Source organism: Balaenoptera borealis (assembly GCF_965194805.1).
Source record: "Balaenoptera borealis genome assembly, chromosome: 3".
Classification (NCBI taxonomy): domain Eukaryota; kingdom Metazoa; phylum Chordata; class Mammalia; order Artiodactyla; family Balaenopteridae; genus Balaenoptera; species Balaenoptera borealis.
The window spans coordinates 11,761,323-11,785,997 of NC_138866.1; the positions used below are offsets into that span (position 1 = coordinate 11,761,323).

Genomic DNA, 24,675 nt, shown 5'->3' on the forward strand with positions numbered 1-24,675 from the left:
ATGGTTTATAAATTATAGCTCAATAAAAAAAAAGAAATTGCAAAGTAGGCTGGCAGTAGCAGTTTTAGCTCTGTAAATCTGTGCTTGAATCTTTCTAAGTCACTAAAAACATATTTGTTAAGAAAAAAAAAAACAACCCAGCCTGTTTATAATAATGAATCAGGAGAATATGGTTAGCTAGAAATCAGCAAATCCATTCATGTATTCATCCTAGATGCTACATCTAGAAAAACAGCTGTCTTCCCAGATCTTCCTCTACATATACCTTTCTGCACCTTGTAATCCTTGCACAAACAGCAGAAAGTTTTCCTACCTGATTAGTCTGTCCAAAATTTCAGCCCACATCCCAATTCATCCAGGCCGCCAGGGAAGGCCTAGGGCATCTCCAGAATTGACCTAAAACTCTGTATATAAGGGAAAAATCCACTTTGAGGAATTGTAACCCTGGACACTTACATGCTCAGGAGCGCCTTTGCAGATATATACAAATGCCACAGCAGAAGGATAATTTATTTTCACAAACACCAAATTGAAGCTGATGTTTGTCTGTTTGTCTAGCATGGTTGTTTTTTTTTTTTTTTTTTTTTTAGGAATTCCTTTATTTTTATTATTTATTTATTTATTTTTGGCTGAGTTGGGTCTCTGTTTCTGTGCGAGGGCTTTCTCTAGTTGCGGCAAGCGGGGGCCACTCTTCATCGCGGTGCGCGGGCCTCTCACTATCGCGGCCTCTCTTGTTGCGGAGCACAGGCTCCAGACGCGCAGGCTCAGTAGTTGTGGCTCACGGGCCTAGTTGCTCCGCGGCATGTGGGATCCTCCCAGACCAGGGCTCGAACCCGTGTCCCCTGCATTGGCAGGCAGACTCTCAACCACTGCGCCACCAGGGAAGCCCTAGCATGGGTTTTGAATCTGGTTTGGACATCTGCCGTGATTTGGTCCCACCCAGCTGGCAAGCCTCATGGCCCACCATTGTTTCCTAAGAAACAATGCTCCAGCAGACCTGCTCTATGGCTGTGTTTTCCAACTGTTGGATGAGACCCATTAGCGGATTATGAAATCAATTAAGTGGGTGGTGACTAGCATTTCCTTAAAAAGAAAAAAAAAAAAGTATTAGAGTTACGGTAAACGAGTTAAATACCATTCTGAAGACTTCTGTTTCCTTTTTACAGATATCTGTGTGCGTGTGTAAGATATTTATTACTGTGCGTCATGGTCCAAGTGTGGAAAACTTTCACAGTGATCATGCCGTGCCCCACCCCACCCATACCTTCCACCTGTCTTCAGCGTCTCCATTGTTTAATGAGGCGCCGTAAGACACCAGACACCGAAATGATTATTGCGGTTTCCACAAGCAAGTGCAAGACAGGGTGAGCAGGCTTAGGACTGGCTGTTGGAACAGTTTCAGCGGGCCCTGGGGGACAGGGGCTGTCTCCAGCCGTCTGGTACTGACCCTGCAGTGATCAGGGCAAAGGACTCGTACCTCCTGGAGTGCGAGAGCCAGACAGAGGCCAGCGATTCAGAGGACTGAGCTCCGGACTGGGTAGTCTGCCTGTGAAAAGTGTACTTCTGGATGGGTCGTTTGCTATCTCTAAGAACTGGCTCTGGCCCGAGCAATGCTGGGCTGTGCAGGGCATTCGTTGCTCTTATCTGCCTAGCACCCATGCCCCGCTCCTGGTAACGGCATGCTAATGTTCCTTTAGGGAACCAAACCTCCATTCTACATCAGCCATGTGGTTTGGAGGGCTGACTCTACTTCCTAGCTCTATGGGTGGGTGTGCTGAGTCCAGCATGGCTAATCACGCATTCCATGAATACTCAGTGTGTTCATTCTCGGTGCTAGGCACTATTCTAGGCGCTGAGAATCCGCCAGTGGACAAACCAACAACCCTTGCCATTGAGTGGTTTACATGGGTTTGGGGCTGCATGGATGACCCATTTAGAGACCATGTGTGGATTGTGCTGGGACTCACTGTCTGTAATATCCATTATCCCTCCCTCCTTACTAACAGAACCCTATTTTACTTTGGACAGTAGGTTCCTAGCTAAAAACCTTCATTTCCTAGGCTTCCTGGCAGGTAGGAGTGGCCATGGGCAGTTCTGGACAATGAGATGTAAGGAGGTGCCTACGTGGTAGGGTTTCCAGGAAGGTGACTATCTTCCTGATAAGAAGAGACAGGCTTAGTGACACGTGTCTCCTGCCCTTTGTCCTTCCTCCTTGTTCCTGCCTGGAGCATGAACATACAAGCCACAGGAGCCACTTGGCAACCTTGAAGACAAAAGTCACCTGCTAAGGATGGAAGAACAGAAATGGGACACCAATGGTATGACAGAGCTACGAGACACCCTCATCTCAGGACTTATGTGATAAAAATAAATCCTTCGAGGTGAAGGCTCTGTCACATGAATTTTCTGTTACATGCAGCCGAATGCAATCCTTAACTCAGCCAGAGGCACCACTTGTGCACTGGGTCAATCCGATGGGAGGTAAGCCTAGATGGCTGGTGGTCATCTTGGCAAGCTGCCAGAGGATGAAGCCAATACAGGGAAAACCTTGCTGAGACATGTCCCAGGGTCTTGTAACCATTTGAGCCCCGTGTTGAGCTTTGCCTGAAGGTCGATTCTCTCAGTGAATCTGCCACTACGGGCCCTTTGGCTTAAACCAGCCTGAGTTGGATTTCAACATTAAAGAGTCTGGACTAATTAATGGGTGAAGTGATAAAGTTTGGGGGGCTACAGGACAATGTCTATGCTGAGGGACACTCCTCTGACACCACCAGGAGCCCCTCCAGCCCCCCTTCCAACTGCCATCCCTTCAAGGGCAATGTCAGGGACATCTGAGAGATGCTCCCTGTGGACGCCAACAGATGTGCAAATGTAAGCATGAAAGAAGGGGCGCTGGTGTTTCTTCCACTCTCAGATTTCTTTTTTGAAGTAGGAAATTACAATTTAATTATGTGAAAAAAATCTTTAAAATGAACTCTAACAAAACAGATGGCTAATCATACTGGAGGGAAAAAAATAAGAACAGATGCAGTTGCTAATGAAAAACTTCAAACAAAATAATTTGGATAGTTAACTACCTAGAGTGGTTAACCTGCGGTACGTGGGGATGTGTGTGTTGCCAGATGATGTAGATATTCATGGACCCTGGAACTAGGCGTGTTTACATGATCTAGAGAGCACAGGTCCAAGACTAGTGTTCTCGAGCTTGAGTATAAACCAGAAACCCCTGGAGCTAATGATTTGGCAGCTCTGGAATTGGGCAGGGGGTGGTGGTCAAGAATTTGCATTTGTAACAAGTTCCCAGAGGTTGCTGCTGCTGCTTGTCTCACCCCTTTGAGAACCACCATTCTAGATTAACTCCATTTAAAAACTGAGACAGGGCTTCCCTGGTGGCGCAGTGGTTAAGAATCCCCCTGCCAATGCAGGGGACACAGGTTCAAGCCCTGGTCCGGGAGGATCCCACATGCCACGGAGCAACTAAGCCCATGTGCCACAACTACTGAAGCCCGCGAGCCACAACTACTGAAGCCTGCGTGCCTAGAGCCCGTGCCCTGCAATGAGAAGCCACTGCAGTGAGAAGCCCGCGCACCGCAATGAAGAGTAGCCCCCGCTCGCTGCAACTAGAGAAAGCCCGCGTGCAGCAACGAAGACCCAACGCAGCCAAAAATAAATTAATTTAAAAAAATAAATAAAAACTGAGATAATTAAGATGCTGATGCTGCTTGTCTCACTCCTTTGAGAACCACCATTCTAGATTAACTCCATTTAAAAACTGAGATAATTAAAATATCATAAAATTCACCCCTTATAAAGTGCACGGTTAGGTGGGTTTTGGTATATTAGAAAGCTGTGTAACCATCACTACATAATTCCAGATGATTTTCAGGACCCTGAAAAGAAACCCCCTCCCTTTTAGCAGTACTCCCCATTCCCCCTCCCCTCAAGCTCTGGCAATCACTGTAGTTTGCCTATTCTGGACATTCTATATACATGGAATCAACATGCGGCCTTTTGTGTCTGGCTTCTTTCACTTAGCATAATGTTTTCAAAGTTCATCCATGATGTAGCATGAAGAAGTATCTCATTCCCTTTTATGGCCAAATAATATTCCATTATATGAATATACTATATTTTGTTTAATCTGTTCATCACTTGGATATTTGGATTATTTCTACTTTTTAGCTACTATGAATAATGCTGCTATGAACATGCGTGTACAAGTTTTTACGTGGACATAGGTTTTCATTTCTCTTGAGTATATAACCAGGAGTAGAATTGATGCACCATATAGTAACTCTATGTTTAACTCTCTGAGGATCTGCTAGCCTGGTTTCCAAGAGGCTTTACCATTTTACATTCCCACCAGCAGTATACGAGGGTTCCAATATATCCACATCCTTGCCAACACTTTAGGGTTGTCTTTTACTATAGCCATTCTAGTGAGTGATTAGTGGCATCTCACTGTGGTTTTGATTTGCATTCCCCTGATGACTAATAATGTTGAGCAACTTTCATGGACTTACTGGCTGCTTGTAAATCTTCTTTGGGGAATTGTTGACTCAAATGCTTTGCCCATTTATATTGTTGAGTTCTAAGAGTTCTGTATATATTCTAGATACTAGATCTTTATCAGAAATATAATTTACAAATGTTTTCTCCCATTCCAGGAGTTGTTTTTTCACTTTCTTCATAGTGTCCTAGAAGTCACAGAAGTTTTTAATTTTGATGAAGTGTTTTTTTTTTTAATTTTATTTTTTGGCTACTTATGCTTTCGATATATTTAAGAAACCATGGTCTAATCCAAGGTCACAAATATGTACACCTATGTTTTCTTCTAAGAGTTTCATATATTTAGCTACTACATTTAAGTCTGTTTCATATTCACTTTTGTATATGGTGTGAATTAGGGGTCCAACTTGTTTTTTAAAAATGTGGCTATCTAGTTTTCCTAGCACCATTTGTTGAAAAGACTATTTTCCCCCCATTGAATTGTCTTGGCACCCTTATGAAGAATTACTGACCTTAAATTTCTGGACTCTCAATTCTATTCCATTGATATATATTTCTATCTCATGCCAGTACCAGGCAGTATTGATTATTATATCTTCATAATAAGTTTTGAAATCAGGAAGTCCTTCAACTTTGTGCAAGATTGTTTTGGCTATTCTGAGTCCCCTGCACTTCCATATGAATTTTAGAATCAGCTTGTCAATTTCTGCAAAAAAAAGCTAGCTTGGATTTTGATAAAGATTGCATGGAATCTTTAGATGAATTTGAGGACTACTGCCATCTTAAAAATTTTAAGTCTTCCAACCCATGAACTCAGGATGTCTTTCCATTTATTTAATCTTCCTTAATTTCTTTCAATAATATTTTATAGTTTTCAGTGTACAAATCTTGTTCTACCTTTGTTAAATTTATCCCTAAGTATTTTGTTGTTTCTGATGGCGTTGTAAATGAAATTTTAATTTCATCTTCGGATTGTTAATGTATAGAAATACAATTGAATTTTGTATACTGACCTTGTATTCTGCAAGTTTATTAACTCTTATAGGGTTGTGGGGTTTTGGGGGTGGATTTCTTAGGATTTTCTATATATAAGATCATGTCATCTGTGAGTACAGCTTTACTTCTTCCTTTCCAAATTGGATGCCTTTTATTTTTCCTTGCCTATTTACCCTGGACAGAACCTCTAGCGCAATGTTTAATAGAAGAGGAAAGAGTGACATCTTTGTCTTGTTCCTGATCTTAGGGGGGAAAAGTCTTCGGTCTTTCACCATTAAGTATGACATTAGCTTTGGGTTTTTTTGGAGGTGCCCTTTATCAGACTGAGGAAACCTGCTTCTATTCCTAGTTTGTTGAGTGTTTTTGTTTTTTTTTAAATCAAGAAAGGGTGTTGGATTTTGACAGATGCTTTTTTGTGTCTGTTGAGATGATCGTGTGGTTTTCACCCTTTATTCTAAAAATACAGTGTGTTACATTGTTCTTCATGTGTTGAATCAGCCTTGCATTCCTGAGATAAATCTCACTTGCTTAACTGTTTATAAAGAAGAAAATCAAGACGCATGAAGGTTAATGAACTGCCCAAATCTCACAGAAAATTAGTGGCAGAGCCGCAAATAGACCCTGCTTCCCCAGCCAATGGCCTCTAGTCTGGCCCTTGTGGGGAGGGGCAAGGGGATGCAGGTGAGGGTGGAGCATTGTCGAGGCTGGATTCATGAACACACCCCTCGTCATTATTCAACATTTGTGTTGTGCCTCACACATCTTGGAGGTGGTTTTCACAAACACTCTATTTTCCATATCAACACTCTATTTTTCCCATCTCCCCATTTCACAGGTAAGTAAACTAAGGTTTGGTGAAATTCAGTGACTTAAACATCACAAAGTGAGAGCTAGTACCTGGACTTGAATGCAGGTCTTTAGAGTTTAAATCCTGGGTCCTCTGTACTATTCTGCTCGCCTGCCCTCTGAGTCCTGTGATTTCAAAGCCTGTGGAAGTCCTTTTACTACCCACTGGCTGACAGAGGTGTCGACTGTCAGCATAGAGCCTTATACTTTTAGCTCATGGCTGTGATCAAAACAGAAAAATCCTCTTAAGAAGAGGAATCATTAAAGTTTTCTTATTCCTTAGGGGTTAATGAACTTTAGAATCAATAATTTTTAGTTACTTTTAATATACTTTTGTTTTATCCTTAAATTTAGACTTACCATTAAATTGATTGGTCTTTGAGGGGCACAGAAGCTCCAGGGTTAATGGTAGCTAGATTACCAGCTTCAAATACCAGCTCTGGCATATTCTACCTGGGTGACCTTGGAAAAATATTTAGCCTCTGTGTATCTCAGTTTTCTAACCTGCAAAATGGGGATAACAACAGTTCCATTGTGCTCACTGTGTACCTCACAGTGGTACTGTGAGACTAAAGTGAGCCAACATGGGAGATACATTTAGCACAATGCCTGGTGCAGAGCAAGCACTAAATTTTAGCTTTTGTTGATATTAATGGTTAATTAACTTCCACTTACTGAGTACCTATTACTCAAGCACTGGTTTTATGAAGACTAAAACAGGTTCAGAGAAGTAAGCCATCTAGCCCAAGGTCACACAGCTAGGAAGTGGCAGACCCAGGAGTCCAAAACCAAAGTCTCTTAATTACACTGTCCTGAGTCCTGGAGGATGCCTTTTGACCCTGAGGGCATTAGAGGGGCAAGGAGGGGCCCCATGGGAAGCAGACACGTCAGGGCTGTAATCAAACCGAGCTGCCAAGCTGAGGTTTGGGAGGGAGGGGAAGACTGAAAGGGAGGATGTGACAGAAAACATTAGGCTTCAGCAAGGCAGGCCCTGCTGAGGGCTGACACGGAGATGTGGGCAGTCAGGGCTGAGTACACAGGGACCAAAGGCCCAGTAAGAGGCGCCCTGGCAGCTCAGTGCAGGGACCTGGAGAGCTTGCGGGGGCTGAGAGAGCCCTTCCCCAGGGAGGCGCCCTTGGCTCGGTCTCCCCCTCACACCGCACACTCAGGTAACACGGTTCAGCCTCCGGAACCCTGTTCGTGCTTCCCCAAGAAGCATCTTCCCACACAGGAGAGGGGGACAGATCAGACACACAGACCAGGACCTCCCAGTCAACAGAGAAGCCGGGCCCAGAGTTCCCTCGGATGGTGCAGCTCCCAGGGACCCTCACCCCAGCTCCGTGTATGTGTCCACAGCCCCGATCATGCCCAGCTCTGGGACTGGATGTAAGTGCGTCCCAGAGCTGGGGTCGGTGCGTCGACTCCCTTATTCTAACAATGGTCCCAAGCTATGGCCAGCTTTGCACTCCACCTCAGGAATCCCAAGGCTTGGGGCCAAAGAGAGCTGTTCCGTCCTCTGTCACTCTCCACTGTGTGGCAGCAGGCGGACCCTCAACCTCTCTGAGCCTCCTTGTCCTCGTCTGTGAGGTGATAACTGCCCCGCCTCACCCACTCCAAGGATCTGTGGGGAGACTAAAAAAAGGCAAAAAGTACAGAGCTCATCGTCACGCCTCTGAAGGCCGCACCTTGAATCTGGAGGCCCCGGGGAGGGTGAAATAGAGGCTGCTGGTCCCACAAACACCAACGAAGTCAAGAACGCTTGGTGGTCCTCCTCGTGCTGGCCGGCACGCTCGCTTTAAACATCCAGCAAACATTCAGGGCTGGGCTGTGGGTTCCCGGTACTTACAGACCACGCAGACCCAGCAGCTGGCCGCCTCCCTCCTCTTCCCTCCTGCCACCCCCTGCATTCCAGAGCAGGTGCTCCAGCTTGGGGGCCCTCTTGGCCAAAGTCGACACTGGGACCAGGCCGAGGACAGCACTTAGGGGGTCAGGCAGACCTGCGGTACTAGCCCTGCCCGTGGCCCCTACTCACCTGTGTGCAGCTTCCTGAGCCCCAGTTTCCTCCCCCGGGAAACGGGGACCACACGAGCCACCCAGCAGGGCTGTGTGCAGAATCCAAGCACCAAATATAAGGTGTGAAGCACAGAGCGGGGCTGGGGTTCCAGGAAGGATGTGTCTGCCAAGCTATAGGTCGGGGCCCTGTCCCCTCTTCTGTTTCACTGGGAGGTTGGAAGCCACACGAGTCCCTCGCTAGAGCCGCTCTGGCGTAAGTCATCAGCTACGATTGGCTGTGCTGCTTCTCTCCAGGCTTCGCGGCAGCTCCCGCGGGAGGTGGACACGCTGAGCGGGTCCTCAGCATTCCCCACGCCAACCTCCTCCTAGTGCGTCTGCAGAGGCATTTCCCAGACTCCCTTGCAGCTGAAGTTCTGGACTCAAATTGGGTCCCTTTGAAAAGCAGAGTTGAGGTGGGGCCGGGCTGCCTTTCTGCTGCTTTAGATGCGCCGCTGTTAAGCAGGGCTCTGGGGATGTTAGTTCTGCTGCAGCAGCATGTCCGTGCCCGGGTGCTAGCTGAGCGGGAATCAGAGATGGTCCCTCAGGCTGGACCGGCAGCCCCGTGTCCACTGCGTGATGCTGGGGCGGTCGAGATCAGCTGTGGCAGCGGCCTCGTGGTCCCTGGGTCACAGTTCTGCCGGTGAGTTCCTGAACGTTTTGGTCCATCCCAGCTCCCCACCTCCCCAATCCTGGCGTGGTAGCAGCGGTTCAGTGGGAGTCACTGCTGGTGCCCAGCCAGGAGTGCCCTTCCCACCACTGCATAAGGGACCTACGTCTATCAATTTCTCCTGCATCTGAGATGGGTTCCATCCATCATGTCCTGATGAAGCTGGAGGCACTTGTCATAGACACCTACAAGGGGTGCAGGCAAGTGGGCTCAGCCCTTCTTCCCTCTAACCCACCCTCCCCGGGGCCACCAAAGCCGTGTTGGCGAGCACGGCGTCTGACCAGGAGTGGACCCCTGACCTCTGGGACTATAGCATTTTCTCTCTCTCTCGGGACTCTGGAATTCAGATGCAACACCAGTGAACCAAGTTAGGGAAGAAGGAACTGTCAGGGGTCAGTCTGGGGCCAGTGGGAGGCCACAGCCTGCCATGTGCACTGACAGTGAATTTCAGAAAAGCCGGTCTGCAGCCAAAGAGCAGAACGAGACAGGCAGGTGTGGAGAAATGAAGACAAGAGACGCAACATTCACGGAGGTCCCAAGTCCGGCCCCTGGGTGAGTCCAGCTGTTTCCCTGCTCGTGGGATCCATAACACACCCCTATATCCTTATGGGAAAAAAAAAAAGGTCTCCTTCTATCTCAAAGGGAGCTTGTGTGACTTCAGGACCCCAGCACACGCCTGGTGCATGGTGGGTCCTGGGCCCCTTCACCTCCCAGCTTGCACTGCACTGGCCTGGCTGTGGGGTCATCACAGAGCAGATTCTAGGGCAGGTGGTCCAGATGCCTAGCTCTGTCTGGTCAAGACCACCCCTTGGGTAAGCCCCTTCCCCTCAGTTTCCTGCTTTGGAATATAAGAAGGCTGGTCTAAAATTCCCAAGATCCCTTTTAACTCTAGTATTCAGAGACCATTTGTTGTTAACCACAGAGAATTCAGAGGAAAATCGCTTTCATTTAGATTAAAAAATAAAAACAGACCCCCCCTCTTTCCCTACTATGCTTTAGTAGCTGTTTTTATAAACCACTCATCACCAGAAAGTGAAAATAATACAAACGTCCATCCACTGATGAATGGAGAAATGTGGTACATCCATACAATGGAATATTATTCAGCCATAAAAAGGAATGAAGGACTGACACATGCCACAACGTGGATGAACCTTGAAAACATCACGCTAAGAAGGCAGACACAAAAGGCCACTTATTGGATGATTCCATTTATATAAAATGTCCAGAATAGATAAATACAAAGAGACAAAGTAGAGTAGTAGCATTTGCCAGGAGATGGGGGGAGGATGGGGAATAACTGCTAACAGGTAGGGGGCACCGTTTGGGTGCTAAAGAAAACTGACTGTGGGGATGATGGTTACACAACTTCGTGAGTAGACTGAAAACCACTCAACTGTATACTTCAAAGGTATGAATATATTGGTAAGTAAATTACACTTCAATAAAGCTGTTATATTAAAAAATAACAGTGCTCAGCCAGTGTCTGTTCTAATTAGGTGTGAACTGACACCTCAGCGCTCCACAGTGACTGACAAGGGCACTTCTTTGAAATCCTGACCTTGACTTATGGGACAATCTACCGAATGTGCGATTTCTCTGGTGGCCCCCGTGACCGAGGCAAGAACAAGATCATTTCCACCATAAAGTGCCGTGTGTCTCCGGGGGCCTGGAGCAGATGGGAACCGTGTGTGGAATTTCACACGTACATGAGCCCATGGCACCAGCAGCTTCTCCACTGTGTTCCTAGATGTGCCGAGTGGCTAAGAGGAAAGAACAGGGCCCAGAGTTTTCTAGAGCTCCATTTCTGCAGTATCCCTTACTGGGTTGAGAGAGACTAAGCAGACCTCTCTCCTCCCAGTCAGCACGGCTCTGTCAGTGCTATGTAGAACTGAGGAAGATGGGGCTGGGGTGGGGAGAAGAAGCCCTAGAAGCTTCCCGAAACCTTCAGATGGCTTGCACTGAGTTTTATGCTGCTAAAGGAAGAAAAAGTTTAGCTGTGCCATCCGAGGCCTGAAGAGCGCATGCCAGGTCCCAAAGGCCCATAATTCAACTCAGTTCAACATGGTTTGCTCAACACAGACTCAAGATCTTTGGCACCTGTGCACCAGCTAGAAGACACCCAAGGCAGAGGCAAGCATTTTCTCACTGGCTCCAAAGGAAGGAGTTGAAAGAATCCCCTAGTTGGGCTACAGTGCTGTCCCTTAGGCACATCTGGGGTCAGAATGTCAGTGTGCAAATCCTGGCTCTGCCCCTTCCTCCTGTGTGATCTCGGGCAACTAAACCGCTCTGAGCCTCAGTTTCTTCACTTGGGAAATGGGGATAATAACAGTACCCACCTTCCAGGGTGGTCCTGAGGACTTAATGAGTTCATCTGTGTGAAGCACCCTGCCTGGCTCACTGGAAGTGCTCAATAAGCTTTTTACTTCCTGTCACCGTTCAAGAACCTCCCAGGGCCTGGACTTCTGCTCCCGACTAGACTGGCTCGGGGTGGCGTCCCTAGCTCAAGGGGCACAGGGTGGAAGGGTGGTTCCCCACATGATGGTTGTGTGACTTGGGAGGTCCCACAGCCTCTCCGAGCCTCAGTTTCCCTCTCTGTAAAATGGGGATAATGATAATGCCTCCCTCACAAGGCAGCTGCGAGGACTGAATGAAAGTGCACAGTACAAAGAGGCAGTAGTTAGTCTGGGCTGCCCAGTTTGGAAACCTGCTCTCCACTTAGTAGCTGGGTGACTGTGGGAAAGTCACTTAACCTCTCTGTGCTTCCCTTTCCTTCTCCATAAAATGGAGATGATCATCGTCCCCACCTCACGTGTTGTCGTGAGGATTAAATGAGGGAATACATGTAAAGCTCTTAGAGCAGGGCATGGCACACAGAAGTCCCGTAAGAGCCCTGTAAGAATTCCCTATTTTTCACTCAATGCCGGACATACAGCAAGTCCCCAGTGAGATGTGGTCACTATAATAATGGTGGACACGAGCGCCAGCAACCCAAAACACAAGATGTGATTTCTTTACCCTTATGGGGGCAGGAGGAGTCCAGCTGGAGGGCAAGGGTGTGGCCCACGGGGCAGGAGGATGTCTCAGACTGTTCGTCAGCCACAAAGAGCCTGTACTAAGGGCTTTCCCCAGCCGGGCTGGGGCTCAGGGTCACCGGCCGGCCACTGCAGCGCCGCAACCCACAGTTTCCAGGGGAGGAAGAGCTCCTTCTCCTTTTCCTCTCCCACAACCAACAGCTGGCCCAGGAGGCCCAATTACCAGCCTCTGTGGCTCAGAGTGGGAACAGCATGGCTGCACCCGGTGTCGATATAACTCCAGCATCAGACCGGGTGGGCACCAGATCCAGGCTGTGGCTGGGTGCCCCTGGCTCTGGTCCACAAGCCCAGTGATGCCTCATGCGGGTGGGCAGAGCCCGGGGGCCGCGGCTGGCGTTTCCACCTCACCTACCCTTCAGCTGTGTGGTGAGGGCAGGAGATGCTACACAAAGTGTATCACGCAATTATCTGCTCAGATTTACCCTGCAAGCCTGGAAGGTCCCAGAGGGCAGGCTCCATGACTGTCCTGTTCCCACCTGGATCCCCAAGGCCCACAACAGTCTGGTACCCAAATATTTACTGACTAAAAGAATCCTCTTGGGGCTTCCCTGGTGGCGCAGTGGTTGAGAATCCGCCTGCCAATGCAGGGGACATGGGTTCGAGCCCTGGTCTGGGAAGATCCCACATGCCGTGGAGCAACTAAGCCCATGCGCCACAACTACTGAGCCTGCACTCTAGAGCCCAAGAGCCACAACTACTGAGCCCACGTGCCAGGACTACTGAAGTCCGTGCGCCTAGAGCCCGTGCTCAGCAACAAGAGAAGCCACTGCAATGAGAAGCCTGCACACCACAACGAAGAGTAGCCCCTGCTCTCAGCAACTAGAGAAAACCCGTGTGCAGCAGCGAAGACCTAATGCAGCCAAAGATTAAATAAATGAATAAAAAATTAAACTTATTAAAAAAAAAATCCTCTTGTCTGCAAAGTGCCTGAAACCCAGGGCCCAGCACATAGCAGGCACCTAGCAGAGACTAATTCCCTCTCCCTGACCCTGGGGATGAGCACAGCACCAGGCCTCCAGGGATTCTGGCATCCGTGACCTTTCTAGAACATTGCTTATGGTCCAAGCAGGGGAGGGCATGCGAAGCTGGGTATAACAGAAACCATGGGATTAAAGCACACTGTGATCCAAATGAACATTTACTGAGCACCCATGTATCACACAGTGCACAGAGGCAGTATCTAAAGATCTATCTTACTTACTTATCTTATTTACAGAGACCCAAGATGCCATCGCCCCATTTTGTGGATGAGGAACTGAGGTTTAGGAGGTGAAGCAGCTTGCCCGGGGCCAGAGCGCTGGTGAGTGGTAAAACCGAGATTCGAACCCAGGGCTTCTGGACTCCAGAGCCTGCCTCCCAGCCTGTCCCCGACCATGCAGAAGAGCTGCACACCAGATGGCCTGGGGTCATTCCTTGACACCTGCAGCCACGCTGGTTCCAAGCTGACCACAGGGACGGATTCTGCCCTCTTCCCAGTGCCCCACCCCCTTATCCCTTCCCTGGCCCCATGCTTCCTTCCTGGGGTCCAGTTTAGGAGAACACGAGCTCCATCCACCCCGAAAGCCCCTCAGGGCCTCCCTACAGCCCCAGATCATTGTGATGCCACAACCAGAGATGAGCTGAAAAGATGAGGAAGGTGAGTGGGTGGACAGAGGGCCTGAAGCTGGATACTCGGAATTTCTCACAGGTGCTGTGTCCCATCGACTGGCTCTAAATTCCTGTAAGCCTCTGTCCACACCAGCCTCGATTTCCCTCGGCTGCTGTACACTCCTAAACGGGTGGCAGCCACACAACTCTGTTCCCACCCCTGCTCCTCGCATTGAGGGGGGAGGAGGAGGTGGAGAGGAAGTCACTTGTGGTTTCCCAGGGCAACACCTGGAAACACTTCCGCAGGGACACAAAGGGAGCTTTCTGCAGGGACACAGGAAGCCCCGGCCCGTTCCTGAGGGCGAGGAGGGGCAAGCACCGGGCGGAAACTCACAGCACTTGGCTCTGCTGCAGGCCGGCCCAGGGCAACGTCCTGGAGCCCCTGGTTTGAAGAGGAATGTGGAACCAACTTCAACAGGAAGCCCCTGCCCGCCAGGAAGGGCAGAGCTCCCTGCGCAAGGGCTCATGGGTACAGAGAACCTGGCAGGGACCTGGTCCTGGCCTTTGCAGGAGAGCAGCATTATAAGCACCGCCGCCCGCCCCGGGAGGTGACCTGCCCAGAGTCCCTGCAGGGAGCTAGACCCGATTTCCCATAAGCCCCTTCTCGAAGGAGCATCAGATCCTGGCACCAGGACAAGGGGAGGAGGTAGCTGGCTCTGGGGCCACCCCACAAAGTCCTGCCAAACTCAAGGTTTCAAGGAAGTGGAAAGATGAGTTGCCCTTACATGTGGCTGCGTCACTTTACAGAATAGCAGCTACCAAAAAGGGCGCGTCCCTCCCTGGCTTCCTGCAGAGCCCTGGAAGACAAGCAGCATCGGGACCAGGACTCAGAGGCGGTGGCGGCACAGGTGGAGGTGATGCTGGCGCTATCAGGCCCCGCGTCTGTAAAATGCGGATTGCGTCCACCTCCTGGGGCTGGAGAACAGAACTCCCTGAACGGTAGCTCCTTCTCAGTCCGACTCCCCAGCAAGGTAGGCTGTTTCCCGGACAACGGATGCATCTCCTGCTCTGTGGCCATACTCCAGGCCTCCCTGGCATCTGGTGTCCAGGTCCTGAGGAACTGAAACCCCACTGGTGACTGCAGCCCCTGTTCTCAGCCCCACGTGGACTTGGCTGGTGATGTGACGGCTCGAGGCTATGTGCAGTAGCCAGGGGACTGTGTCCGGACCTCTCAGGACCACAGAAGTAAGAAACGCCAGGTGGGGCAGGCCCCGTCCTGGTCCATCAGCCCTGGAGCAGGCTCTCCTCTGGGTGAACACATCTCCCTCCCAGGATTCCGCCCCGCAGAAAGCTTCTTTTTCCTGCATATCCAAACGGATGATCTGATACAGGTTTCCAGGATCTGGAGAAGACCACCCCTCCCTCCCTCAGTGTCCCAGTCCCAGCCCCAGGGGCCAAGTTCCCATCCAAAGACAGTTCGACCTTTAGCCCAGCAGACTAGCTGGCTGAGCATGACCTTTGCTCTCACAGAGTGTTCCGGAAGGTGGGCTGACGTGCCAGGGATGTCTTAGAGGCAGGCCGAGATACAGATCCCTCAGCCTTCTGGTCAGCAGAGGGGGCCCTGGGGAGGACCCAACCCCTGGGGCTGGGCCCCTCTGTGACCTCAGTGGGGGAAATGCATTCCACTTTCTGGGTCTTCCCTTAATGTGAAAGAAGGCTGGGAGGTGCTGACCAGGAGCAGCAATTCCTAACCTGGCCTAGGCCCCAGGAATCCCCTTGAGAAGGTTTGAAAATGCTGATTCCCAGGCCCCGTTCCAGTCCTTGGACTATCTGGGTTTGGGAACCAGGCCCTGAATTTGGAGAAGAGCCCCCAGGTAGCTGTGCTCAGCACGCGCTGGAGACTCTAATCCAGAAACTCCGAGGAAGCCCTGTGACTGCAAATAGAACCTATATTTTCCAGATGAAGCATGGTGGCAGAGTATCCCAGCCAGGAGGGCCCACACCATCTGCCTGGGAAGCAGGAGTGTCCCCATAAAGATGGGGACGAGGGGCTGGGGCAGCCTCTCCCCCCTACCCCCCCAAGCCATCTCCCAAATCAGGTGCGGTCTGCAAGCCTGATGTTAAACATAGAATTCTTTTTAGAAAAACATCAAGTTCCGGACTTGAAAAAATTTGGAATTCTGCTACCTCTCAGGATGGCAGGACACCAAGAAAAAAACCTCCGAGATGAGGCCAAAGAGTTCAGGCCTTCATTTCCCATCGTGGACTTGGAGCAGAGGAGTTTGGTTAAAGATGAAGGCAGACTGGGTGTGTCTGGGGGATCCTCTCGCACATGAACTCCTGAATTCATTCATTTGACGGATATCTACTAAGCACCTACTATGTGTCGGGCTTGGGCACTGTGGATACAGTGAATGAAACAGACAAAGATTTCGGCCAGCACGGAGCTGATATTTTAGCCGGGGAGACACAGGATAACCAAATATATAAAATACTTAAATTAGGGTGGTCAGGGAAGGCCACACCGAGAAGGTGACATTTATGCAGAGACCCAAAGAAGGTGAGGAAAGGAGCCATATAGATAACTGGGGAAAGTGCATTCCAGCAAAGGGCAAGTACAAAGGTCCTGGGGCAGGAGCACACCTGCTACGTTCTGGGAAGGAGAGTGAGGAGGCCAGTGTGGATGCAGCAGAGGTGAGGTCAGCAAGGAGATGGCAGTCAGATGACACTGGGCCCGTCCAATGAGATGGGAGGACACTCAGGGCTGGGGGCAGAGTCACGCCCGTTCTGACTTATTTATAGGTAGGAGATGTCATCAAATAGATAAGGTGTAACTGTCTAAAGGTCATTTATGGCCTTAGAATATCCTGTCCCAGCAAATATGCAACGCATGGGCAAAACAGCCTGCCGGTGCTGGAAGGGTTGGAGAGTCTGAGCGGGTCCATAAAAATAACATACGTGGCTGTTTTTCTTACTGCATGAGAAAGCCTCGATGCCCTGGGCGTTTGAGTGCAGTCACTAGGGGTTACTGGCACTTCCCAAGTCTCCATCTGGCCGGCCGTCTGGCACACAGGCTCCCCAACCCTGGGCAGTGCCTGCATCCCAGGGCAGCTCTAACCCACAGTTCAGCACTTAGGAGGTGTTCGCCGAGTGACTTTATGTCTACCCTTCCCACCAGCCTCCCCCGCCCTCATGGGTCCGGCTCTCCATCCTGAAGACCCGGGCTTGGACCCTCGGAGCCCCCAGCAGTGTAGCCCGGGAGCCCCACTCCCCCAGAACTCACCGGGCATGGAGAAGGGGGACAGGAAAGCGGCCTCGACCAGCTCTGGCTCCGGGGCCGGCGGCGGCTGCTCCCGCTCCCGCTGCGGCTCTGCAGGGCTTTCCACGGGAACGTTCCCGTTCTCGATGCGCTCGTGTCTCCCGTTCTGAAGTGGCTTGCTGCTCACACCGTTTGCCGAGTTGATCAGCCTCTGCCTCTGTGTGGACAGGAGGCAAGACAGACACCCAGGCGTGTGACAAAGTGTCGCCCTGTAGCTTTGTTCCTCCCATGTGGCGGCCCTTAAAGGTTTCGAGAACGACGCCTCTGGAGATGGGTTTGCCTGAAAAATGGCCCAAGGACCTTGGAATCCAGCTAACTTTGCTCATTTCCACTTGGACCAATACCAGCAAGGGTATCAGTCAGAGCCCTGGGCCTCCTCTTCTTAGTGCCAACCTGACAACCCATCTCATGTCACTGGATGACAGCGATCATTCTGCATCCCCCAGAAGATGGTCATAAACCACCTGAAGACAGTCACACAGGACAGACTTTGCATAGTTTAAAAAAATTTTTTTTCTACACAAAAAGTGCATTTATATTATGTGTCCAACAGCCCAATGATGGTTCACATCAAGATATAGAACATTTCCAGCCCCTCCAAAGACTCCTTTAGGGTCCCCTCTCTCCAGGGGTAACCAAGGTAACTCCATTCTGACTTTTATAAACATCAATTAGTTTTTCCTGAACTTGAGCTTCCTATAAATGGATTCAAAGAGTACATATTATTTTATGTCTGGCTTCTCTCACTCAGCTGAATATCTGTGAGGTTCGTCCATGTTGCTGCACACATCAGTCATTTGATATTTTTCAGGGCTGTATAGTAGTCCATCCTGTGAATAACACACAACGTATCCTTTGCTTGTTTATGGGCATTTAGGTTATTTCCCCTTTTTGGTTATCATGAAGAATGCCATGAACATTTGTGTACATGTCTTTCTGTGGACATATGTGCTCATTTCTCCTGGGTATTTATCTAAGAGTGGGATTGCTAGGTCATAAGGTAGGTGCCAGTTGAACCATTTTACACTCACACCAGCAACGGATTACAATTTCAGTTGCTTCCCATCCTGGTCAACGTTTGATACTGTCAATCCTTTTCATTTTAGCCATTCTGGTGGATGGGCGGTGGTATCTAATGGTGGTTTTAATCTGCATTTCCCTAACAACTAATGATGTTGAGCATCCTGATTGGGTTAGTGGCCATTCGGAAGGCCTCTGCTGTCCAAGTCTGTTGCCATGTGAAATGGGTGTGCTCTGAGCCCACCTGCCCCCTTCCCTCCCCCATCTCCTTGTAGCTACTGACCAAGTCTGCCTCCTTTCTACCCAAGCAGAAGCTGACTTTGCTCGCCAAGTCTGTGGGTTTCTACGAAACCAGGGAAATGTAGAGGCCACATTTCAAGAAATCAACAGGTTTTCATGCTCCCAAGAATCTGTTTGCCTTTGCGCAGCTCGTCTTTGTCGGGCTCCCATTAAAAATATTTACGGATCAGCTTTAGGCCTTGTGGGTAACGATCATCACACATGGGCACAGATATCTTTCCCAGTTACTTCAGCAGGAGACCAAGAGTCAGTAAACATGTCCCCAAGGCAATACTCCACAACTGTGTGCCTAACACTTATCCTTGTAGTTAGTGGAAGCAAAAAGAGGGGGAAAAAAGTCATTATTACTTAAAATGGAGGCATGTTATTTTTCCAAAAGAAAGAGGAATTGATCATTAACTGCCTTCATGTTGGTTTTAGGCAGGGACTCCTAAACCATGAAGTCTAGGGTTGAGTGGAAATTTAAAACTTTTTTTCCTACACGTGTGTCCACAACATTTAGCCCACCAAAAAGAGCAAAGTGATCTACATCTGACACTCAGGGCCAGACATGGAGGCATAATATTTTGCTACCCAGAAAGAGTGAAATGAAAGGTCATCCTTATTAAAAACAAAACAAAAACAAACAAACAAACAAAACCCCCAAATAGCTGTGCAAGGACAGAATTGTAAGGAGGTGGGATGTGACTCAGTAGGAACATGAATGGTTAACAATGGGAGGGGGTCCTGACTCGAGCTTAATGGGAATCAATAGAGAATTATACTTGAAAAAAAAATCTACAGCTATGAGGTTGTATTGAAAGAGGCATAGGTTACAACACGAAGGAGGTGACGGATCCACATGCTGAGAGAGACAAACCAGAAGGTTTCTATAGGTTTCTCGGTTTCCTTCTAGAGTTGCTCTACCCACAGAGAACAGGTGTGTATTCATTCTTTTTTTGCCCTGAGCAACAGTTAAAATAAACAATCTGTACTTCAGACTAGCCTTTCTCCAATTAGTTTCACTCTACTACTTGACAAAATACTTAGTGGAACATGGCAGGCATGGTATTTGATTGCTACCTGCCTTAAAATCCTTCCTGATAAGACCATTTGCTGCCTGTGGGTGAGGTTTGGGCTTCCTTCCTTCAACAGGTGCGGCGATAAATGCCAGCCTGGCAGAGGACACCCCAGGCCCAACACCAGAAAGTGTGCTGACAAGCCAGGGCCTCCTCAGTGCCAGAACCCATCCAAGGCCACTCGCTCTCATGGTCTCATGGTCCTTGAAGCAAACTCACCTCGTTAATTATGATCCTGCTGGCCATCCGCAGACGAGTCCTGGGCCCAAACTTATTGGTGATCATTATGCGTAAGCCTGCTTCCGGGAAGGTGAACTTGGGAGGGCTGGAGCTCATGACCTCATCCACCATCACCACTGGGTTTCTGCTGTACTGCGGCTCCTCCTTCACTATATTGAGCACAAAGCCATGATTAGTGCTGAGATCCCCTGGGGCAAAACCCAAGGGCTGGGGCGACTGACTTCCCCTCTCGGTGCAGACTTCTTGGGCTGTGGTCTCGGCAGCTGGTAGCCGCCTGGAAGCCTGGCTGCAGCTCCTCCCATTAGTCAGGTGGGCCACTGGGTCTGAACCGCCTGCAAGCACTGGACAGAACCCCCAAGTCCCCCTGTTACAGGACCACTCCCCCAACTCCACTGCCAGCCCCCCCGCCAGTCGATGCCCCTCCGCCAATCGATGCCGCTCTCTTCCAGGGCCCAGTCTTGGCTAATTGCAAGGGTCTTTCAGTTCCTCATCTAAGCCTCACAGGGCAGCCCACCTACCCTGAGGATCCCTGCCACCTCTCACCCCTGACTCTGAGAGGACCTTTCTTTCCCGCTGTTTACAGAGGCTCAGACAAAACTTTACAAATTGACAAGGGCCCCCTGGAATGGAAAATGCTGGGAGGCGCCAGAGAGCACCGGCTCTAAACTTCCCATGAGGCCACCTGCTCTGTCTTAGAGGAACCATCTCCACCTGGCACAAAAGGATGCTTCCAAATTTGTTCTCCATGAGGTAGGCAGTGAGGTCAAAGATCTGGCTCACAGGCCCTGGGCGAGGCAACTGAGACCCAGGAGAAGCCTGCTTGCAGAGGGTGCACGGAGAGCTGCTGGCCGAGCCCAGTGTCTCCAGTAAAACCAGCACCCTCCAGTAGGGAGGCCACTCTCTCTGACCCTTTGACTCATGAGGCTGAAGAACAAATCTCCCCAGTGCCCAGACCTGCCCTGCCACCTTCCCAAACATGCTCCAAGCTCGAGTCCTGGGGGGTTTGACATTTAATTCCAGAGCCCCAGAGGGTCCAGAAACAGAAGCACTCCTGAACACAGCACACAGAAGCAGGGGGGCTTTCCCCTCCAAGGGGCTATCAAGGCAGATATGCCCATCCCTCTCCACTGGTCGCCAGCTCCCGGTGAGTGTCCTTCCTGGATAATAGGGTAACCAGGAGCAGTCGAGAGCAAACCTGAGCAAGAGTTAATGGCACAAACACGAACAAACGCATACCAGCCACACACATCCTCACCAAAGAGGCAGCAAGGCTCAGCAGACAGGAGGCGTGTAGTTAGAACCAAAGCCAGGAGGACCATGCATTTTTCGGAGACAGACACTAACCGCCAACAAGGCGTGCGTTGGACTCACGGATTTTGTTTTTTAAAATGCATGTGTTATCGCTTGGATGAAAGCAGATTACTTACAATTTAGAAGAGGAGAAGAGTTAAGGAGACAAAGGCCAACAGAGATTGCCAGAGATGATTAGCGTGCGTGGACGCCGGGAGTCTGGGGCAGCATTCTTGATGGTGGCCCAGATGCCAGGGGGTTATGTGAAGGAGGGTGTTAGTAGAGGGGCTTCGATGCTCGGGGCCTCTGGCCTTCGGGATGGCCCCTCTCCTGGTTCGGTCCCACTCTGAGGATCGGGAGCCCCCGTGCCCACGGCCCCACCCTGCTGCAGGACAGCTGGAATCCTTCCCTCCTCTGGAGCCTCCACCTCAGAGGCAGGGGGAAACCAGCAAAACAGCCGCAGGCTCCGTGGGTAGAACCAGCCCTATCATGGGCACCACCTGGGGGAACAGTTGGGCTCAGGAGGAGGGAGGAGCCATGATACCTGACTTCTCAGGCACCTTGTCCTGGCACCACCCACCAAGTAGCAGCACAGGGTGATATGTCCAAGCCAAGGGCACCTGCCCAGCAGGTAACCCAATCAATTACAGCATGTTTCTCCGGCAGTTCAGCCTAAGGCCAGGTATCCTTCCCTCTCTCCCTGCTCCAAGCCAAAGTTGTGTCTAGGGCCAGGGCAGCTTGGAAAGGTCCCAGAGTGAGCCCAGCCAGCGGTCAAGATGGCCTTGGTTGTCAGGCCGTGTTCAAGGCCACCTGACAGCCAGCAAGGAGAGGCCGGACCCCCAGCCGTGACAGGAAACGACGGCGTGTCTTCCTGCCTTTGTCCTCGTCACCTTTTCTTGGTGTATTGTGCTCCGCTTTCTTGAGCTGAATTGAAGTGTGAGGTAAAAAATGTGTAAAACTTTTAGGGAAAAAAAAACCCAAACAACTGTACGCAGAACAAAGTTGGAGGATGCTATTTCCCTCAAGAGAGAAAACTGGCTCGAGCTGACTTGGTGAGCTGAACTGTAGGAACTTTAAGAACATTTAAGTCCATAAAGGTCTTTAATAGAAGTGGGGTTAAAGAGGCAGTGTGTCCTCTCCTGTCAAGAGGTTGGGTTAAAGATGTTTGATTTTACATATATGGGGAAATACCAAAGCTGATACCAGCAAAGTCAGGGGTGTGTGTGAGTGTGCATGTTTTCCTGAAATAATTTAGTAGCCAGCAATCTTTGACAACCCTGGATGGGGTAGTTTACATGACCTGCCTGAAGGCTGAGGACCAGGAGAGAGAAGCTCCGAGTTGGAAAGATTCTGTGGCAGCACCATGAGAAAAGGCAAAGTCCCGAAGCCCCGTTCTCCTCAGGCCCCGCCCCCGGCCCCCCCCCAACCGGGGTGGTACAGGCGCTCCTTCTTCCTGCCCCTGCACACGGCCCTTTGGGAGGGAAGGGGCGTCCACCAACTGGGGCTGTATCTCTGGGTTTCCCACCTCTCCAGTTCCAGGCCTGCATACCCCCAACCCCCCAAATCTTTTCCTCCTTGGCCGTTATCTAAGCGCATTCACCCTGATAAGAGTTGGAGGGAGACCTATCTTTGTACCTTTCCCTGTGCCTGGGGGCAATCCTGTGTCTAATCTTCCAATTTTTTAGAAACTGCCCTGGGCTTCGAAATTTGGGGAAAAGCAATAAACTTGTGGGAAATCCTACTGTCATGGGTACAAAAGTTGAGGGAGACAGGCCACCAGGGAGCGCCTGGAAATGCCCCGCACGGGCTGTGGCCTCGGGGCAGCCGGGATCTCCGTGGAAGAGGAAGTGGCTCACGTCCCTGCCCCGTGGCACTGGGGACGGGCCTCTTCCCGCAGCCACAGGGGCGGCAGGTAGCTCCCGGGGCTGGCACCTGAGGATGCGGCTATTTCCCACTGGCCTGAACGACTCCACATGTGGAATCTCTCTTCTTGCCACGGGGCTCCAGAGGACCCCAGGAGCACTGATCTTCCTGGACGAGGGCGGCCAGGAGCAGCCTCTGTCTTAAGAAACTGTGGGTGGGGACGCGCCTTGGAGCCGAGGAGACTGTCCTGGAAACGGGCTCTCCCCGGGGCAGGCTGCTCGTGCCCAAGAAACAGGACACACGGCACAGCCCCACCCTCTGCAGGCCTCCTTTCTCACCCCGCCCGCGGGTGGGCCTCAGCAGCCAGGCTGTGGCCTTGGCCGCACTCACACCCTCTCCCCACCGGCCTCCCTCCTTCCCCGTGGAGAAATCCACCCCTCACTCAGCACCCACGACAGGTGCCTTCCTCCTGGAGGTTACCTGGGACGGGACAGAACACGCTTGCCCGGAGCGCACATGGGGGGAGCTCCTACCCTGACCCACCCCAGGGTGGAGGCTGGGGACGGAGCCTAGGAATATAGATTTCGGCCTCCACGTGTCCCAGAAACTGGCAAACAGTCCCCTCTGAGACATCAGTGACACCACAAAGGAATTAAAGTCACCTGAAACAGGGGGTGACTTGCCGAAGGCCATGAAGAATAAAGGAGAAATACTCCTCGGGTAGCTGGTCCAAGGGGCTCGCCCCTGGTTAAAGGAGGCCCCTAGCAACAGTGCGGGTGGAACTCAACAAGGCCAGCTTAAGCTGTTCTTTCCAGGTCTTAACTCCAAGAATCTATTCAGGCCTTAACACAGGTCTTGGATGGGGAAGACTGTGAACTCTCTCGGCTTCCTGGCAGCTGTCCCCACAGATGGAGTCACCTGGTAAATGGCTGGATTAAGAATCGAGGACAAGGTTTCCAAGGCGGGAGCCGGTCGGGCCCAGACATCTGGGGAACCTGACAGACACGGGCTGGCTCCGGAGGCCCAGAACCCCCGGACAAGGGGCCAAAGAGAAGCTGAGGAGACCGGACCACAGTCCCCAGGGGAAGGGGCTCCCATCAGGGCTCTCGGGGGTGGGTCTGGAAGTCCTCGAAGCTCCGGGGCCTCCTTCCCAGCCTTGCTGTTCATCTGGGCAAGGAGCCAGTGGTCTCTCTAGAACAGAGCTTCCAGAACTGGGCCTGGCATTTGAGAAACCACAGGGAGCCCGAGCCTGCTCTGCCTTCCCAAGTGCTCAGCTTCCTGTCACCGGCCTTTGACATGGGTCAGAGATGTAATTCACTGCATCTCAGGAAAGCCGAGCAGGGCTTGAGACTTCCTCGGGAGGCCAGGGGCGATCCCCGAGGACGTGACTGTGGACTCCTGATTCATCCTTCTCCCATCTAAGTAAACGCCCATCTGAGCCACACCTCCTAAACGACTCGCCCTCCTCATTGAGGGTCCTGTGGCCAAGGGGCAGAGTGACAATTCAGAGGGAGTGTGTGTGCGCACGGAAGGGGAGAGTGGTTTCAATGACACGGTTTGCCTGCTCCTGTCTGCTCAGCCTTACCTTGCCCCAGCAATGGCATGGAAGGGTCATCAGAGCTACTATCACAGTAATCATTACCATCCTCCAGCTCACTGTTGACCGTGTTGCCATTTGCAATGGTCTTTTGCTTGACTGTGAAAAAGGCCTGCATCTTCACATTGTACCTGCAAGTCAGTTAAGGCGGGAGGTCAGAGCTGGGGGGTCGACTGGGCAGGGCCCTCCCCCACCTCCTTCCCCGGTGCACCTGCGGCGAGCACGGCCCTGGGTGA

The 24,675-nt window shown here is 50.8% G+C and overlaps 1 protein-coding gene across 3 annotated transcripts in view; it reads right to left on the reverse strand.

Annotated features, from left to right (window-relative positions):
• Positions 1-24,675, reverse strand: part of SLC24A4 (solute carrier family 24 member 4) — a 171,727-nt gene that overhangs the window by 24,359 nt on the left and 122,693 nt on the right. For all 3 annotated transcript variants that reach the window (XM_082384543.1, XM_082384542.1, XM_082384544.1), the window contains exons 10-12: positions 24,428-24,570; positions 19,669-19,838; positions 17,036-17,228 (exon numbers count right to left, since the gene is read on the reverse strand). In XM_082384543.1, the coding sequence (XP_082240669.1) occupies positions 17,036-17,228; positions 19,669-19,838; positions 24,428-24,570 (506 nt within the window). The remainder of the gene's footprint in view (positions 1-17,035; positions 17,229-19,668; positions 19,839-24,427; positions 24,571-24,675) is intronic.